General features: G+C 29.4%; 2 protein-coding genes across 2 annotated transcripts; both read left to right on the top strand.

The window, feature by feature from the left end:
• Positions 1 to 3,487: 3,487 nt before the first annotated feature.
• Positions 3,488 to 3,978, top strand: LOC11410426 (uncharacterized). The gene has a single exon (XM_003608411.4). It carries the CDS (start codon positions 3,526 to 3,528, stop codon positions 3,799 to 3,801), a length of 276 nt encoding a protein of 91 aa, XP_003608459.1. The 5' UTR covers positions 3,488 to 3,525; the 3' UTR covers positions 3,802 to 3,978.
• Positions 3,979 to 6,522: 2,544 nt separating this feature from the next.
• Positions 6,523 to 8,385, top strand: LOC11410837 (uncharacterized protein DDB_G0271670). The gene has a single exon (XM_003608410.4). It carries the CDS (start codon positions 6,905 to 6,907, stop codon positions 7,922 to 7,924), a length of 1,020 nt encoding a protein of 339 aa, XP_003608458.1. The 5' UTR covers positions 6,523 to 6,904; the 3' UTR covers positions 7,925 to 8,385.
• Positions 8,386 to 16,054: the final 7,669 nt, after the last annotated feature.

Genomic DNA, 16,054 nt, shown 5'->3' with positions numbered 1-16,054 from the left:
GCTAAATACAAATAAATGGACATAGTTGAATGTATATGTAGACCAATACTAAATGTAGATATATTATTTATTCTAAATAAATAAATTTTCTTTATTAATTTAAAAAAAATAATAAATACGATCATTAAACTAATTTTAATTTAAATAATATCTGTTCATATATTTTATATTTTTTGATAAAATATATTAAAGTTAAATAATACTAGAGTTAGTTGCCAAAAATGATAAAATTGAGCGTAAAAGAAAGGTAAAAAAAAAATACAGTAAATTTGAAAGGAAACACCGTGAAGGACAATCCAAAACTTGGTAACTCATGACCATAAATATTTTATGGGGGTTAATTTGGTTTGTTATGTTTTCTGATTAAATTTGGTTCATCAAATTAAATACAAAGCAAAAAGAAGGAGAATTGATAAAGGGCGATAAAGGAAAATAATAGGTTGTAATAATCAAAATATAAAATTTATTGGAGAATTGATTCTAGCTAACTCAAAAGCTAGGAATTGTAGCTTCATCCAGAATTGCTTTTGGAGATGAGAATTGATTTTGAGAAGCTGAACCAAACATGTTGGAATTGCAAATTTTCACCTTTGAAGCTACCAGAAGTGCTTTTAAGAGTTGTAGAAGCTGAACCAAACACACTCATAATCAATTATACCAAAATCAATTATGCTCACCGTAGATCCAAACACACACTAAATTGTTTGCTCTTAACACTTCCCTTCATATACCAAAATTAACAACGCTCGTGAAAATATCGGGATGAGTTTTATCGTGATATTTAGCATTTTTCTTTTCATAGTAAAATAGGAAAGGGTGTGACAAGTTTTTATAAGACATAAAGCTTCACCGACTTGGAAGTGCATTGAATTGTATATTTGCCACTTGAATCCAACATACTCTTAAATCAGTCAGACCGTCTGATTTGTGTTGTTTAATAATTACCAATTGTGAACCAATAAAAGGTACTGAAGACTGATCTTTCATCCACCATATTCCAGTATAATTGCGCAATATGGACATTTTAAAATTTTCCTGATTGCATATACCAGTAATGTTTCCATTTTTATATGCAAGTATTGATGGTATAATTCGGGTAAGGATAATTTATTGACAGAAGTTAGACCTCCATCTTGTTATAGTTGGTTCGTTGAAATTGAAGTAACAATTTTGTGTATCTAGATCTCTCAAGTTGGTTGAAATCGAAACGCATTGAAAAAATATATTATTCTTTCTAGTCTTTTTTATAAGAAATAATTAGTTTTTAAAATATTTTGAATAATTTATGTATCGGGCTTAAATCTAGAACTTATACATAAATTATTCAATGTGTCTAAAAAGTCAATTGTTTCTTGTAAACATGATTGGAGGGAGTACATTGCTCAGCATTGTCGAGAAAAAGAGAAACATAAATTATAAAGAAATGATATTTGGACAACCATTTTTTATAATTTTTGTGACAACTCTATCTCTATCTACAGTTTCTTTGTAAAATTTTGTTTGTATTAAATGTTACGTTATAAGATACAATATAGACGTGATTTTTAAAACTGTGACACTAAAGATAGAAGTTGCACTTAGGTATTTTGTATAAGATACAATATATAACTGTGTCACTTTCTTTTCAATTATACATTTATTTTAAGATGTTGTGAGATGTACTTAGGTATTTACTTTAAAGAGTGTGAGTGTAATGAATTTTAGTGGCATTTGAGAGAAGTCCATCTGCTTAACAATTTTCGCATGGTATGATTCTCTAGTTGATATTAGACAATGATCATGGTTTTTTTGTCTGATTTTCAAGTTTTTGAATTATGCTTTCTTTAATTTCTCTATGCGATTTTTTCAACTATTGATATGAGAGTTTCTATCTCAATCCAAAATATAGGAGTTATTAGAATGCTATCTAGTTGTAACATTATCTTATCTTCCACATCAAAAAATAAGGATAGTATGTAATGTGAAAGTGATGTTTTGAAAAGGTTTTGACTAGAATTTTTTTTGTACTTAATCATATCCATCGTGACTCATCTCTTTCCTAGGAACCTCTTTGATGCACAATGTAGAAAACAAATACAAGTGCAATCTCATATTACTTGTAATATTGGGTCAAGAGAAATTTTATGAAAGAATCAATTTTGTCTTGTGAAAAAAATCAAGTCAAAGATTGTTGAAACTATCATGGTTAGAAAAGGTGTTGATTTACACATGAACATCGGTTGACATTGATGCAATTTGAGTTGTGAAAATATATGTTGGTGGTTGAAGAACTTCGTATCAGTATAAAAGTTGTACTAAAGATTTTTAGACTAATTTTAACATATGAAAATTCTTGACGTGATTTAACTTCAAATGAAATATACTATGTGGTAACAATTTATTTCAACTATGATTGTCGATAAAGATGCTGAAACAAAAAATATATCAATTTCAATTAAAGTAAAGATTGTTGATTGAAAGGACCCAACTCATATTCATGTAATTATCTTGAAACTCATTCACGGCTCTTCGCTTGCAAATATTGCAATGAGATGACACCAAAAATAGGTCAATTTTATAATGCATATTGGTGAAACAAATTTTACATAATGCACAAGTTTATTTTTATCATTAGATGAAAATAAATCTTATCACAAGATCGCGTTAAATGACATAACTTACTGATTTTATGGTAGCAATGAAACTTATACATGATGCATACTTTATTTACTTGTAAGCATTATACAAAACTTTAGGGTGTGTTTGTTTCAAGTTTATCAAATTTATTCCTAGGAATAACATTCCTTGGAATATAAAGATGAGAATTTTATTCCAAGGAATTTAGGAAAAATATGTTTGGTTAACTTTATAATATTCCTAGGAACCATGAAAATAGGGATTATAATAGGTAAACTATTTATGAATTTATTCCCATCTCCATGTGAACTTTATTCCCACCCTTTTCCTTGGGAAATTTTTTCTATTCCCAGGAACATTTTATACCCGGGAATAAAATTTAGTAAACTTGTAACAAACATAGACATATACATTCCTATCATTTTATTCCCGGGAATCAAAAATTATAACTTGAAACAAACACACCCTAAGCAACTAGTTCATATACACATATACGTGTCTATAGCAGAGATAACTATTTAAACACGTATTGAGCAAGCACATGAAAAAAGAATCTATTCGTCATACTTTTTTCAAAGATAATGTATGAATAACATAGCATCAATTTTTGCGACATTTTGCATATACATTCAATCATGCATTAGACATTAGTAGATATTTGAGCACTGCACCAACGTAATCATCGGTAATACCAATCTAAAATAAGTAAAGATTCAGCTGGTTATCAATTATCTTGAGTAAATAAAAATAGAAAACTTATCTAAAACGTGCCACGTGTTATGAAATACTTCTAAGTCAACACGTGTAATACACTAGGCTAAAAATCATAACAATTAAAAATTGTATTTTTGTCATATATAATGCAACAAATGTTCAAGAGAGGTGATTACATTAAAACATAAGATCAAGATGGAGAAACAAACAGAGAAGGAGACAAAACCAACAACAACAAATGAAGCAAGTAAAGGAAACATTGAAGGGCTTCCATTACAGGACAGTCCCTACCTGAAATATGAAGATTTGGAAGATTATAAGCGTCAAGGATATGGCACACAAGGTCACCAACAACCACAGCCAGGTCGTGGAGCTGGTGCCACAGAGGCACCAACTCTTTCTGGTGCTAATGTTTCCTCTGAGGCTAAATTCAATGCTGCTAATGCTGTTAATAGCAAAGGAGTTCCATAATTTGCTTTATATATGATAAGAAATTGTTTTTTTAGTTTTGCTTTCCATTTGTAAAATTATCTTTTGAGAGTTTTTAGATTATTGCACTTTCTAAATTTTCATTTTGCTTCTTTGTTGGATCTGGGATTTCTGAAATGAACATTAGAGTAATAAATCGAATCTGAGTATTACAAGCAAGTTTGTTGAAATAATGATCTCTAATTTTGTCAAGTTAAAGAAATCAAAATATCTTGTACCAAAAAAAAAAAAAAATCAAAACATCATGTTTGATTAACAAAACTCCAATTTGAAATCAATTTAAATTTAAATTTCATTTTTAGAAAGAAAAAAAAAATATTATTCCATCCATTATTAGTTCTCGATTTCACACAACTAGTTTTTCGATTTACTCACGTACCTACATATGAGTATGTAAGGGTTGATTACGTATTCATTATTGCTCTTTGTTTCACATAATTCTTTTTTTTCAATCAAAATGAAAATTATATAAAGGAGTACAAGGGTCTTCGAGGAAGAGAAGTACTTATAAGAGAAACTCACAAATTGCTTGATGAAAAATGCCAATTAGTACAAGGTTTTTTTTGTTGTTGGGGAAAGTACAAGGATATTCACAAGTACGAATAACTCTAGAATCATTTCTAGGACTTCCTAATTTTTCTGATGGAAAGGACTTCCTAATTAAAATCCACTCACTACCACAATTTAATAACGTCACCCTATAATAACGGTTTTTTAAGAAACCATATTATAATGTGTTAACAAAAAAAGAAAAAATATATTTGGAGATATTCTCTACAGTTTTCAATAGTAATTCCAAATAGTTCTAGATATCGAATTTCAAATTATCAATAACATTGCTCCCTATTATTTTTAATTTGAAATTTATTCTTCGTTCCAAATTTTGCTCTCAGTATTTGAAAATCTTGAAATTTCAACAGATTTGTAAAAATATTTGCAACTTCATCTTGAGTCTCACAGTTCGGGCAATGCACTCTCTTATGAAATGATATATTGTGTCTATGTGCTTGTATCAATCAGGAAACACGAGATTCTTTGCAAGTGCTTGTGGAGATTTTTTTATCAAAAAAATTAGTATTTCATGGAATCCATTCATTTCTAACTATGGTAACTTGTGTTCTAAATTGCACTCTCTTATGAAATGATATATTCTTGAGGAAAGCTTGAACACAGAAAAGATCATTTAAAATTTCCATTCTCCATCCAGCTCCAACCTTCTTTCCTTTGCCAGTGTACCAATTTTTGTTAGTAATTAATGCTGGTCTTGATGAGAGCTTAAAACAACGAAGAATCATCAAATTGAGTTAAGAGCAATCACACAAGTGATTTGAACATTAATTATTAATCCAAAATTTTAAAGCTTTGAGTATATTAATCTTTTTCTTTTGAGCAAGAGTATATGTATCTTGTCACTTATATGATGCTCAACTTTTAATTTTCATTAAGTGTGAGAGTTTTACTCGCATTTGACAAACTAATAATCTTCCCCTCAAATGGAAGTTGATTTACCCACTTGTACTACTATTGACTCACAATATCAACCAAACACGTTGTTGATTGCATCACTATCAAAAAACTTTTGATACAAGGAGTCAATTGTCTTTAGTTAAATCATCAACTTTGATATCATTGATGGTTCATGAGAGGAGCCTTCACACACTGAAAGATTATTACATTGTAATAAGAGTAATCACACAAGTGATTTGGATACAACACATATTCACCTAAAATTAAATTTTTTAAGACATTAAATTTATGAATTATTTTACCATATAATATTCAACACCCACTTTTTATCTAATGTGAAACTTTATTCATGCTTTGACATTATTTGAAAATCTACGCGTAAACTACTAATAAAACTAGGGTTTTGTTAACGAGTGTTCCTGGGGCACACTTTAAGGATTCTAAAAGAATAAATTATTCTATAAAAAGTCAAATATTTCAATTTCTGATGCATTGATTACATAAATTTTCAAATTTTTTTTACCATTAAAGGTCTTAAAAGAGTACTCCAGACTCACTCGTTAACATAATTCTCATAAAACTATTATTTCTTCGATATTCTTTTATCTTATTTTTTAAAATATTATTAGTTTTATTAGTAATAGTTTTAAAAACATTATTCTTTTAAAAATAATACAAAAGAATATCGAGAAAATAATAGTTTTATTAGTAGTTTAGGCGTAGATTTTCAAATATTATTCTCTTCCTCATTTGTTTACATATAGAGTGCTTTAGGCATAATGGAGTCACACTTTTACTCCCTTCATGTGCTCCATTCTTTGTAACTTTGAAGTACGATATCAAGTGTATCTTTGACTTTTGAAGGAGCCAACTAATTTTAAGTATAGAATTAATTTGATATGTTTAAACATTCTCGAATACAATTAATTTTGTCATCGTAGTTATTTTTAATTTTAAGATATTATTTGAAATTTTTGTTACTATGATTGTTTTTTACTTCAAATTTATCATTCAATCCACTTTTATTTGACTAAATAATTTTACATTCAAGTTACTTTTAACTATAATCAATCAATTTTAGACAATAATTTTTTTTAAAAAGATATTTTATCGCCGCAAAACCAAACACATTCTTATAAAATGCTTCACCCCTTTAAATTCAATTTAAAATACAACAATCGACTCCCCAACTTGAGTATTCCATTTGACAAACCCACTTGCAATTCCTCCATCGAGATTCCAGAAGAAAAAACATCTTTATCTTTTCCTCATCATAAAAACAACATCTTTAGAGGTAGTGTCTCTGTATTAGCAGGCCCAAAAAGCACCCTTTGCTTTTTTTTCACTCCTCAAAACAAATGAAATTAGTAAAAGACAACATTTTGTTCGGTATCCTAGACTGATAACCGATGATCGTTTTGATCACTACTATGTCCTATCCCATCTTATTTCTTACTTTACTTTACCTCTTTTTATATTCCAAATGTTCATTTTTGTGTCACACTGTCACCCACATCTTATAAACCTTAGTCTTATTTATTTATTCATCCTTTTCTATATCTTCCCCAACACCAACGTTAACACCTTCCAAATTAAACCAACACTATTCCTTTGTTAGATGGCGACAAATAGTGTCCAAGAAAAATGGAACAACCCAAGAGAAGAACTAGATGAAGATGAAGAAGCATTGTCACTATGTGATCTCCCATTATCTCATAAAAAACCAACCAAAGAAGAACATTCTCATGTCAATGAAAAACAAGAAGAATTCAATTTTAATTCATGGGTTGGTCTCTTATCAACAGAACCAAAAATGTGTGTAGCAGATGAAGTTTTCTTCCAAGGCCAAATTCTTCCATCACGTGCCTCATTCAGCTCCCAAGCTGGTTTATTAACCACAACTGGATCACAATTCCAACGTGATGATGATCATGATCATGGTAAGCAATTCAATTTCAAATTCAATCATTGCAAATCAAAGCATGAATCTTTCAACGAGTTTCGTAGCAATAGTAGTACAAGTCAAAACTCAACCACATCAAGTAGTACTAGTTCTACAACAACACCAATAGTTTCGGTTTCGAAATCCAAAGTTAGAAACCAATTTCACACACATCCAAGTCCAAAACCTCAGTTAAAATCGTCTTGTCCAAGAAAATCTATATCTCAAAGTAGAAAATCATCGGTTTGGGAAATTTTCCGTTTAGGTGTTGTCCCTACTCCAGAAATAGGATTGCAAGACCTCAAGGTTCGTAGTAGTAGTAGTAATAAAAATTGTGTCAGTCGCAATAGTAGTAGCAGTAGTAGTAATAATAGCACTTTTAATGATAAAAGTGGCAAAATGAGTAAGAAGAACGAAAATGGTGATAAGAGCAATCATGTTTTGAAAAACTTAGTTGGTATACGAGGTGGTTTGTTGAGTGGTTGTGATTGTTCTATTGAAACGGTAATCAAAAGTGGATACAAGACAGAAAATACGACGAAGCACGCTGTGAAAGAAAAAGTGGAGTGGAAGAAACAAAAGCAAAGGCAAAAGCAAGGGAAAAAGGTTATGTCACGTCGTAGAACATTTGAATGGCTTAAAGAGTTACATGCAAGTCATGCTGATGAAGAGGCTTTATTATCAAACTCATCATGATTCATATGAATGGTGGTGCTGGTAGATCGATGCAATGGATTTTTCCTATGTTCATGCAGTTTTACAATCTCAATCGTTCAATCTAAATTGGACACGGTTCAAATTATGGCGTAGTCAAATGTAGTCGGTTAGATCAAGACTCTCTTGATTTAATTTTCTGCCGTTGATTGCATCATAAAAGCTTTGATTTAATTGTTTAAGAACGACTGTACTATAAAACCGCATTAGAAAATCTAGTGGTTGGATTAGAACTTTGTAGAAAGATCTAACTCACACAAAGTCAAAACATGGCCGATCAAATACATTGCGTGACTAGGTGCAATTTATGTTGCATGCTTGTAGTTTATTTAATTTTAGGTTTTTAGATTAGATTGTCTTTTGGCTATTGCTTTTGTTTACTTTTAATTTGAATTTAGTTATAATATTGTAGTAGTGCAGGCTCTTCAATCAAAATTTCTTTACTTTCTAGTGAGAATGACGCTGTAATCAAATTTGTTTTCTTTTTTTTAATGTTTGGGGGTTAATTAGGGTGTCAAATTAAATCTTCATGAATAATTGATTTGGTTAAGATATTATGCTGGTGAAGTTTTGTGGCCATGATGGACTTAAAAATGATAAGCTCCAATATGAGTGCCTATGGTTGTCATGATTGAAATGTGAACTTCAATGCTTTATGTTTGGTTGGGTGGAGAATGTGGAATAGGAATTATGGCACTATTCAAAGTCACGCGAGGGAACAAAAGTTTAGAAATAAAGTTTTGTAATAGATGAGCTTTTTTGAAATGGCTCTAAGTAGAAGGCAAAAAAATAGTTTTACATACAAGAAAATTGTTATTGGTTTTGGTCATGGAATTGTAGGTGATAAAGATCAAATCAAATATATATATAGGGCTATTATATAAGGAGGTTCAAACATGTCATGATTCATGGATGGTCCTATAACATGTGATGCATGAAACGAACTATTATACTGATATTGGAGCTACCATGCTTCCTCTACTATATCTGATATGTTTGGTCTCCTGAAAATGATTTGAGTTTGACTCCTAGAATTGCTAATTTAAAAAATAAATCAACCTTAAACAAAAATAAATTTAAAAAATCAAATATTGTGCTGCTTGGGTTCAATGACATGCCGCATAGTGGCCTCAATGGTCCAGCAATTTGTTGAGCACGATTTTTTGCTTTTTCAAATTTTGAATACTATATTTTTTTAAGAAGCCAAATGCAAACTATAATAAAAAAAGTCTTGTTAACGAGTACACTCGGACACTTTTTAAGTATTCTAAATTAAGTAAATATATTAGTTAGAAATGTCAAAGTTTTCAATTTACAATATACTTTATTATACAAACTTTTATAAAATATTACCATTTAAAGTTCTTAATAAGTGCCCTGGAGACACTATTTAACATTTCCCATTAAAAAATCATCTCAATTGACCGTAAGATGTGCCTAAAGAGAAACATTACAAAATGTCAAAATAATAAAGATAACAAAAACAAGAACCACGATTACAAAGTTGTGGTATAACCTATATAGAGTGCTACTAAAGACCACATAAAGTGAAAATCAAAAGTAAAATCCTGTTTATGATCATAATCCAGAAGTTGATCATGGGACTACATTTTGTTGCAAATTTTTTTTAATTACATTCTTTTCAAATGAACCAAAGATAAGCCAAGCACATAACCTAAAAGCATAAATGATTTTCCTTTTTGAAAGCATGCACGCCAAAAAAATTGCACGCATAACACCAAATATTTGGTGGAACAACTGTAAAAATACCCAACCAACGATGAACAAGATGTCATATACTAAAAAAAAAAGTCATACTCCAAGAATAGATGATTGATCGTTTCCTCTTGACCATAACCGCCCGAACACATAACTGAGTCACTGCTCCTCTATGCATATGAATGATGATGCTAGAAGGTAGGCACAAGCAAGGTTGGTTGGGTGGGGGGTGTGTTACTCATGTTTCCTTTTAAAATCTTGTACTCGTAGCCCAATTGGTTTGGTGTGTGTGGAAAATTGCTTTTGACACTTCACACAAAGTTAAAAAACACTAAAAAATGACAAATTTAATCATGAATTCCATCAGCATTTAACTGTCATCGCTTAAAATCCATTGCCAATTAACTGCTAATGGGTAAAAAAATTCAATTCGTGGTGGTACTGAAAGCCCAATCCAATCAGCCATTGAGAAGTAACAAAGAAAATAAATTTACGGGCAAAAAGCAAAAGGATTTGGATCATATCATGCTCATTCTTATATGTTGTTCATTTTACCATAATATCATAGATTCACTCGACTTTTTTATATCTCTTCTTTATTATATTTTTTTGGATTAAATAAATTTTTCATCCTTGAAAAAAAAATTCAAATTTTACTTTTTAATCATTCTAAAAAATTTCATCAAGTTTTAATCCCTCAGATATTTTTCATCTTCACTTTTGGTTTATATTTTAAAGTCAACTCACGTGTGTTCTTCACAATTTTGAATAATTTTTTTTAGAATTTTGGAGTGCGCTCTTCTTAAAGTCTTATGTTTGATTCTCCCTAGTGTTAATTTTGGTTGGCTAATTTAGTTTTTTTTTTTTAAATTGAATAAGCATTTACATAAATGTTTAAAATATTGTAACAATGTATTGCACAAAAATTTATATTTTTTTATAACAAAACATAAATAAATTAAAGATATATTTTTAAACATTAATACCTTAAAAATTCATATTTAATTCATCCTTTATTAAAAAATATATAAACTTTTCCAAGAGAGATTTGTGAAATACTTTCACTTATAAAAAATCTTTTAAACTATATAAATTAATATGAATATATGTTTAACAAGGGTGTTATTGCTTTAATTAGTCATACTTAATTTCATTTACACATTAAGAGTTACTTTATAATTAATAGATATGATTAATTGTTGATTAGTTTATAATAATATTTTGTTATTATTCAATTGAGTAACACTTAGATTATTTTTCCTAACTTGTTTTTAATCCATCCTACCTTAAAATAGATATCATTAATATATCTCAGTTACCAACTCCATCTTGCACACTGAAACATACAATTGCTCTTTTGTTTTGTCATTATCAAAACTTCAACGATAAAATATTGTATCTAAACCAACTTGGTTCTAACAAAATCAAAAAATTTAGGGGGTTCAAAGTGCAAAAATATAGGATGGTAAGTGTAAATTTTAGATGTTCATGGTACCTCGTTAAATACATGTAGGATTGCCTTTATCCTTTTGGAAGCTTAACATGATCTCTTAACATATTTAAAAACATTTTTTATATGAAAGTATTTAAGTAAGGAACTAATTGACGAATGAAATTAAACTCTATTTTGATATTTAAGATGACATTTTAGAAAATTTAACTATATATGATTTCATATTTCAATTCTAGTTTATAATAATACATTTAAATATACAAAAAAAAATATATTAATGTATGTTAATAAACTTAAATTTATGAAAAAGTAAAAAAAATATTAATGAATCCATGGTAAATAATTTAATATGATAATAATAATAATAAATTAATCATATTTTCTTAAGTAGCTTGGCCTGATTCGTAATCCTAAAAGATGTTTTTTATGGTTTGTAGTCTGATCTTTTTAGTTAAAGTGGCTTCTAAAACAACTTTAACCGTATCCATTGTTTTAAAAAACAAAAGTCTAATCTAATATGGACCTGACATAAGATAAGTCAACATGGGTGGATCCACATGGCTTGGTTTGGTTATAGCCACACCAAAAAAAACCAATTTTTTTAACATATGAAGAATGTTTATAAGAATGGAATATCATACGAAGTTGGTGACTCATTTTATTCCAATTAACAATTGTTAGGGTTACAAATGAACTTGAACTAATAAAAATAGCCCAAATAAAACTACTAACATTGTTACTTTGGGTGAAATGGTACAATTTTTATTTTATTGGACAAATTTTTATGACACTATTATTTTAGCCACACCAAAAACTTTTTCCTAAATTCATCCCTCTACGCCAATATGCCTATCGATCAACTTAGCGCCTGTTTGGTTATACATTCTATTGATAATATCGTGTTCTAATGTCAATTTTGCCGCAATTTTAAGAAGCTATATATCCTAACTTCACATGAAACATATGTATGCATTCATTTTAAAGCATGATGGAAAACCAAACACGTTGAAATCGTGTTTGTTGATATTGGACACGCGTTGGACGACTTTCACCGGATAACCAAACATAGACTTGGCATAATTTCACTCCTAATTACAATTGCAATGCAATGTCACTTTCCTGTCTTGTACCAAGAGAACGAATAATCATATTAGCAGGTTTTTTTTAGTACATTGGTCATATCCCATTTCAAATTTGTTTAACAACTAAAGAAAGAAAATTATGATAGATGACATATAGTCCAATATAGTATATTACTACCTACCAAGAATTTATTGGCTGCAATTTATAAAAGCCTCCAAATGAGTGTTCCTTTTTGAATAGGCCTCCAATTTCATTAGAATGTTCCTTTTATAGGTGACTATATTCATATTCATTTTAAAATTCAAAACTTCATTACATTCTGTGGACATGCATAAATAATTAGATAACGTTTTCAAAAACAAAAGGAATAAAAAAGGAGAATGTAAATAAGATATAAATAATGTATGATTATATAAACATTTAATATATATAATATTAAATGTTATAACTAATTTTATAAATACTATTTTCCAGAGTAGTATATAATATTAAATGTTATAAATAATTTTTTTCAAAGTACTCTGAATATATAAACTTCATAGAAAATAGCGAATAAAATAGAGAATATCATTCAGTTCCATAACCGTCTAAAACAAAAGACAAATTCTCAAAAGCTAATGGAGAGAGTGCAAACAAATCAGCTGGCAACTCTGCTCCAGAAACTCTTAAATATCTCATATGGTACCTCTTGCACGTGCTCTCATGGATTTAGGTTGAAGGGTAGATTTAAACTCTGCACGTACACAATGGGTTCCATTTTTCTCTACTTTAGAGCATCCACAATGGTAGTTCCTTAATAACGACTCCTTAAATGGACTCCACACGACACACGACTTATTTATAATTTTTTAATAAAAGTACCTATTAAGAACTCAATGACTTCAATCACAATACACTAATAATGACTCCAATTAAAAGTACTTAAATATGTGAATTTTTTTTTTTCTGACCCTTTTGTCCAAAAAAAATACAAGTCTGACCCCCTTTGAAATTTTTTTTCTAAAATGATCCACTTTTGGTTTTTTTTTTTTTTTTTGTCCTTTTCCTCAGCCATTGGGACCGATTTTTTTTATTATTTTTTTCGTTTTTTGCTTTTTTTAATTTATTTGAGAAAAATTTTCAATTTTGCACCCAGGGGGAATCGAACCAGACGCATATGGATCATTGCCATTCAATGTTACCACTAAGCCAATGTACATTTGATGTTAATTTTCGCATCCAATAATATATATACCATTTTTTAAATCAGTTTCACACACATGAGGCATGAACCATCCAATTTTTCATTTTTGTTCCCTCAAAAAAAAAAATTCAAAGTCTTATAAAAAAAATAAATATAGGGTCCCCATGAGCTTAGATTTTAAGGTGAATTTCTCTAGCCACTAGGCTATTTGACAAAAAAAAATATATAGGAGATTTAATAATTTTAATTGGATTCTATATTTTATTTTGAAAAATTACTCGAATATGAACAAAATCTAGATTTTATTTTGAATATATATATCTTGAAATAATATATATATCATTTCGTCGGATAATTTATCGGTGAAAAATATATATTTCGTCGGATAATATATATATATATATATATATATATATTCGTCGGAGATCCTAAATTATTCAATAAAAAAACAAAAATGAAAAACTGGATGGTTTGTGGTGTGTGAAACTAGTTTTAAAAAGGGTATATATATTATTAGATGCGAAAATTAACATCAAATGTACATTGGCTTAGTGGTAACACTGAATGACAATGACCCATATGTGCCTGGTTTGATTCCCCCTGGGTGCAAAATTGAAATTTTTTCTCAAATAAATTAAAAAAAGCAAAAAACGAAAAAAAAAAAATCGGTCCCGCCATTTGAAATGGCGGTAATGACAAAAAAAAATTAAAAAAAAATAGCTGGCCAGTCACGATGTGACATGTGACAGAACGGCGGCTCATTCCCGCCGTTTCAAATGGCGGGAACGAGGAAAGGACAAAAAAAAAAGTGGGTCATTTTGGAATTTTTTTTTCAAAGGGGTCAAACTTGTATTTTTTTTGGACAAAAGGGGTCAGAAAAAAAAAATTCCTGTCCCACTATCTTTACATTATTAAACAAAAATAATTTATCTATTATTCATTTTTACAAGTGGGACTACTCAAGTAGTACACATTTTAAACGTGGGACCTGTTAGTTACCCAGAAGAGAGACCTTATATAGTTGCTCGTTCCTTAACGGAAACTCATTTTTTCTTCCTGCAATGAAGAGTCCTTAACGGGGAGTGGTCCTTATTAAGTAAGGACCCTCTATTGGAGATGTTCTTAGGTTGAATCGGTGATTTATGTTAGGGTACTGATGCTTTGTATGGATCTTTTTGTATCGATGGATTGTACCCATCTCATAGATAAACAAAATATAAATAACTTAAAATAGATAAGCAAAACTTCTATACTAATGAATATGAAATGATAGTCTTCGTATTTAAATATAAGACTTTCTTAAGTTTTTACTTCTCTCTTTTTACAAGATTCTTTTCGAATTTTCAACTGCATTAACCGTTTATTTAGTACCATAATATAAGTTAAGGGATCAAAGTGACATTTAAGTCTTTTTGTTTGCAACTTGTAATAAATACTATATAAAACATTAACTAATTTTCTTTCATGGAGAACAAAGCTTTTAAACAATATGAATCATCAATAAATTTAATATTACAATCGAATTAAATATAAGCAAAAAATTATTTTTTAGATTTATTGCATGTCTGTTAAATCTTGCCCACATTATTGATTGAATACATAAGTTATTCAATAATCTTAAAAAAATGATTATTTTAGTTATAATTGTGGCCAAAGAGAGTATGCAAATAGTAAATCCACAGGCCATCGGCATAACCTCGTGTACCAAAAATAGCATCACCACGTGTAGTGTATCCTCTTGCACTACCTGATGCCCATTTTATCACTTGAAAATATAACAATTAATTCATCATCTCAAAAGCGGGATGAGGTCACCATAATTCTAAATGTTGATGGAAGTGCTTTGACCAATTCAGAAAAGACGAGCTATGGTGGATGAATACGTAAGCAAGATGGAAATGCTTTGACCAATCCAGAAAAGACGGGCTATGGTGGATTAATACGTAAGCACAATGGAAGTTTCCTTCTTGGTTTGTTTGATCTCTAATATTGTACGTGTTGAGATTCAAGTGTTGTTGACTCGTGTAAAGTTATGTTAGTAGGCATGTTATAGAAAGTTTATATGTTTCTCTGACTCTCTTCATGTAGTATAGTTGGTAGTGAAGGACACACCGAGATTTCATCATTATGCAAATCTCTTTAAACTCATTTGAAATACTTATCTTGCTAAGGATTGGTTTATTTCTATTCATCATATCCTTTGATGTTTCTTTACCATATATGATGGTTCTTTTTCTATGGGTTTTAGATGAAGTCAGCCATAATTCAAATTATAAAGGAAAATGAGCAGAAAAAAAATCAATTTGAACTTCATTTTCTAGATCGGTCGGTTTTGCGAAATAAATTCTTGCTCCAAATACTTTCCGGTTTTTAAAATTTTGTGATAACGACACCCTCCATTCCAAACTATAATTTGTTTAGTCATTTCAGACATATTAAAAAATTAATTAATTTTGTATGTGAAAGTGATATTATGAGTTGTTTTAAAAAATTGTCCTTTATAAAAGGTAAGAGAAAGATAAATCAATGAACCAAAAGAAGAGAAGAGAATAATAAATAGTTAAGGGTATAATTGAAAAAGTAATATAAATACTTTATTAGTATTGTAAAACGATTTATAATTTAGTACAAATTTAATTCTCAAAACGACTTATAAATTAAGACAGAGCGAGTA

This window comes from Medicago truncatula, chromosome 4 (genome assembly GCF_003473485.1).
Source record: "Medicago truncatula cultivar Jemalong A17 chromosome 4, MtrunA17r5.0-ANR, whole genome shotgun sequence".
Classification (NCBI taxonomy): domain Eukaryota; kingdom Viridiplantae; phylum Streptophyta; class Magnoliopsida; order Fabales; family Fabaceae; genus Medicago; species Medicago truncatula.
This window is presented reverse-complemented; position numbering and strand designations above follow the sequence as displayed.

Excerpts from the sequence above, each read along its gene's own strand:
- LOC11410426 (XM_003608411.4), top strand. The coding sequence starts at position 3,526 with ATGGAGAAACAAACAGAGAAGGAGACAAAACCAACAACAACAAATGAA.
- LOC11410837 (XM_003608410.4), top strand. The coding sequence starts at position 6,905 with ATGGCGACAAATAGTGTCCAAGAAAAATGGAACAACCCAAGAGAAGAA.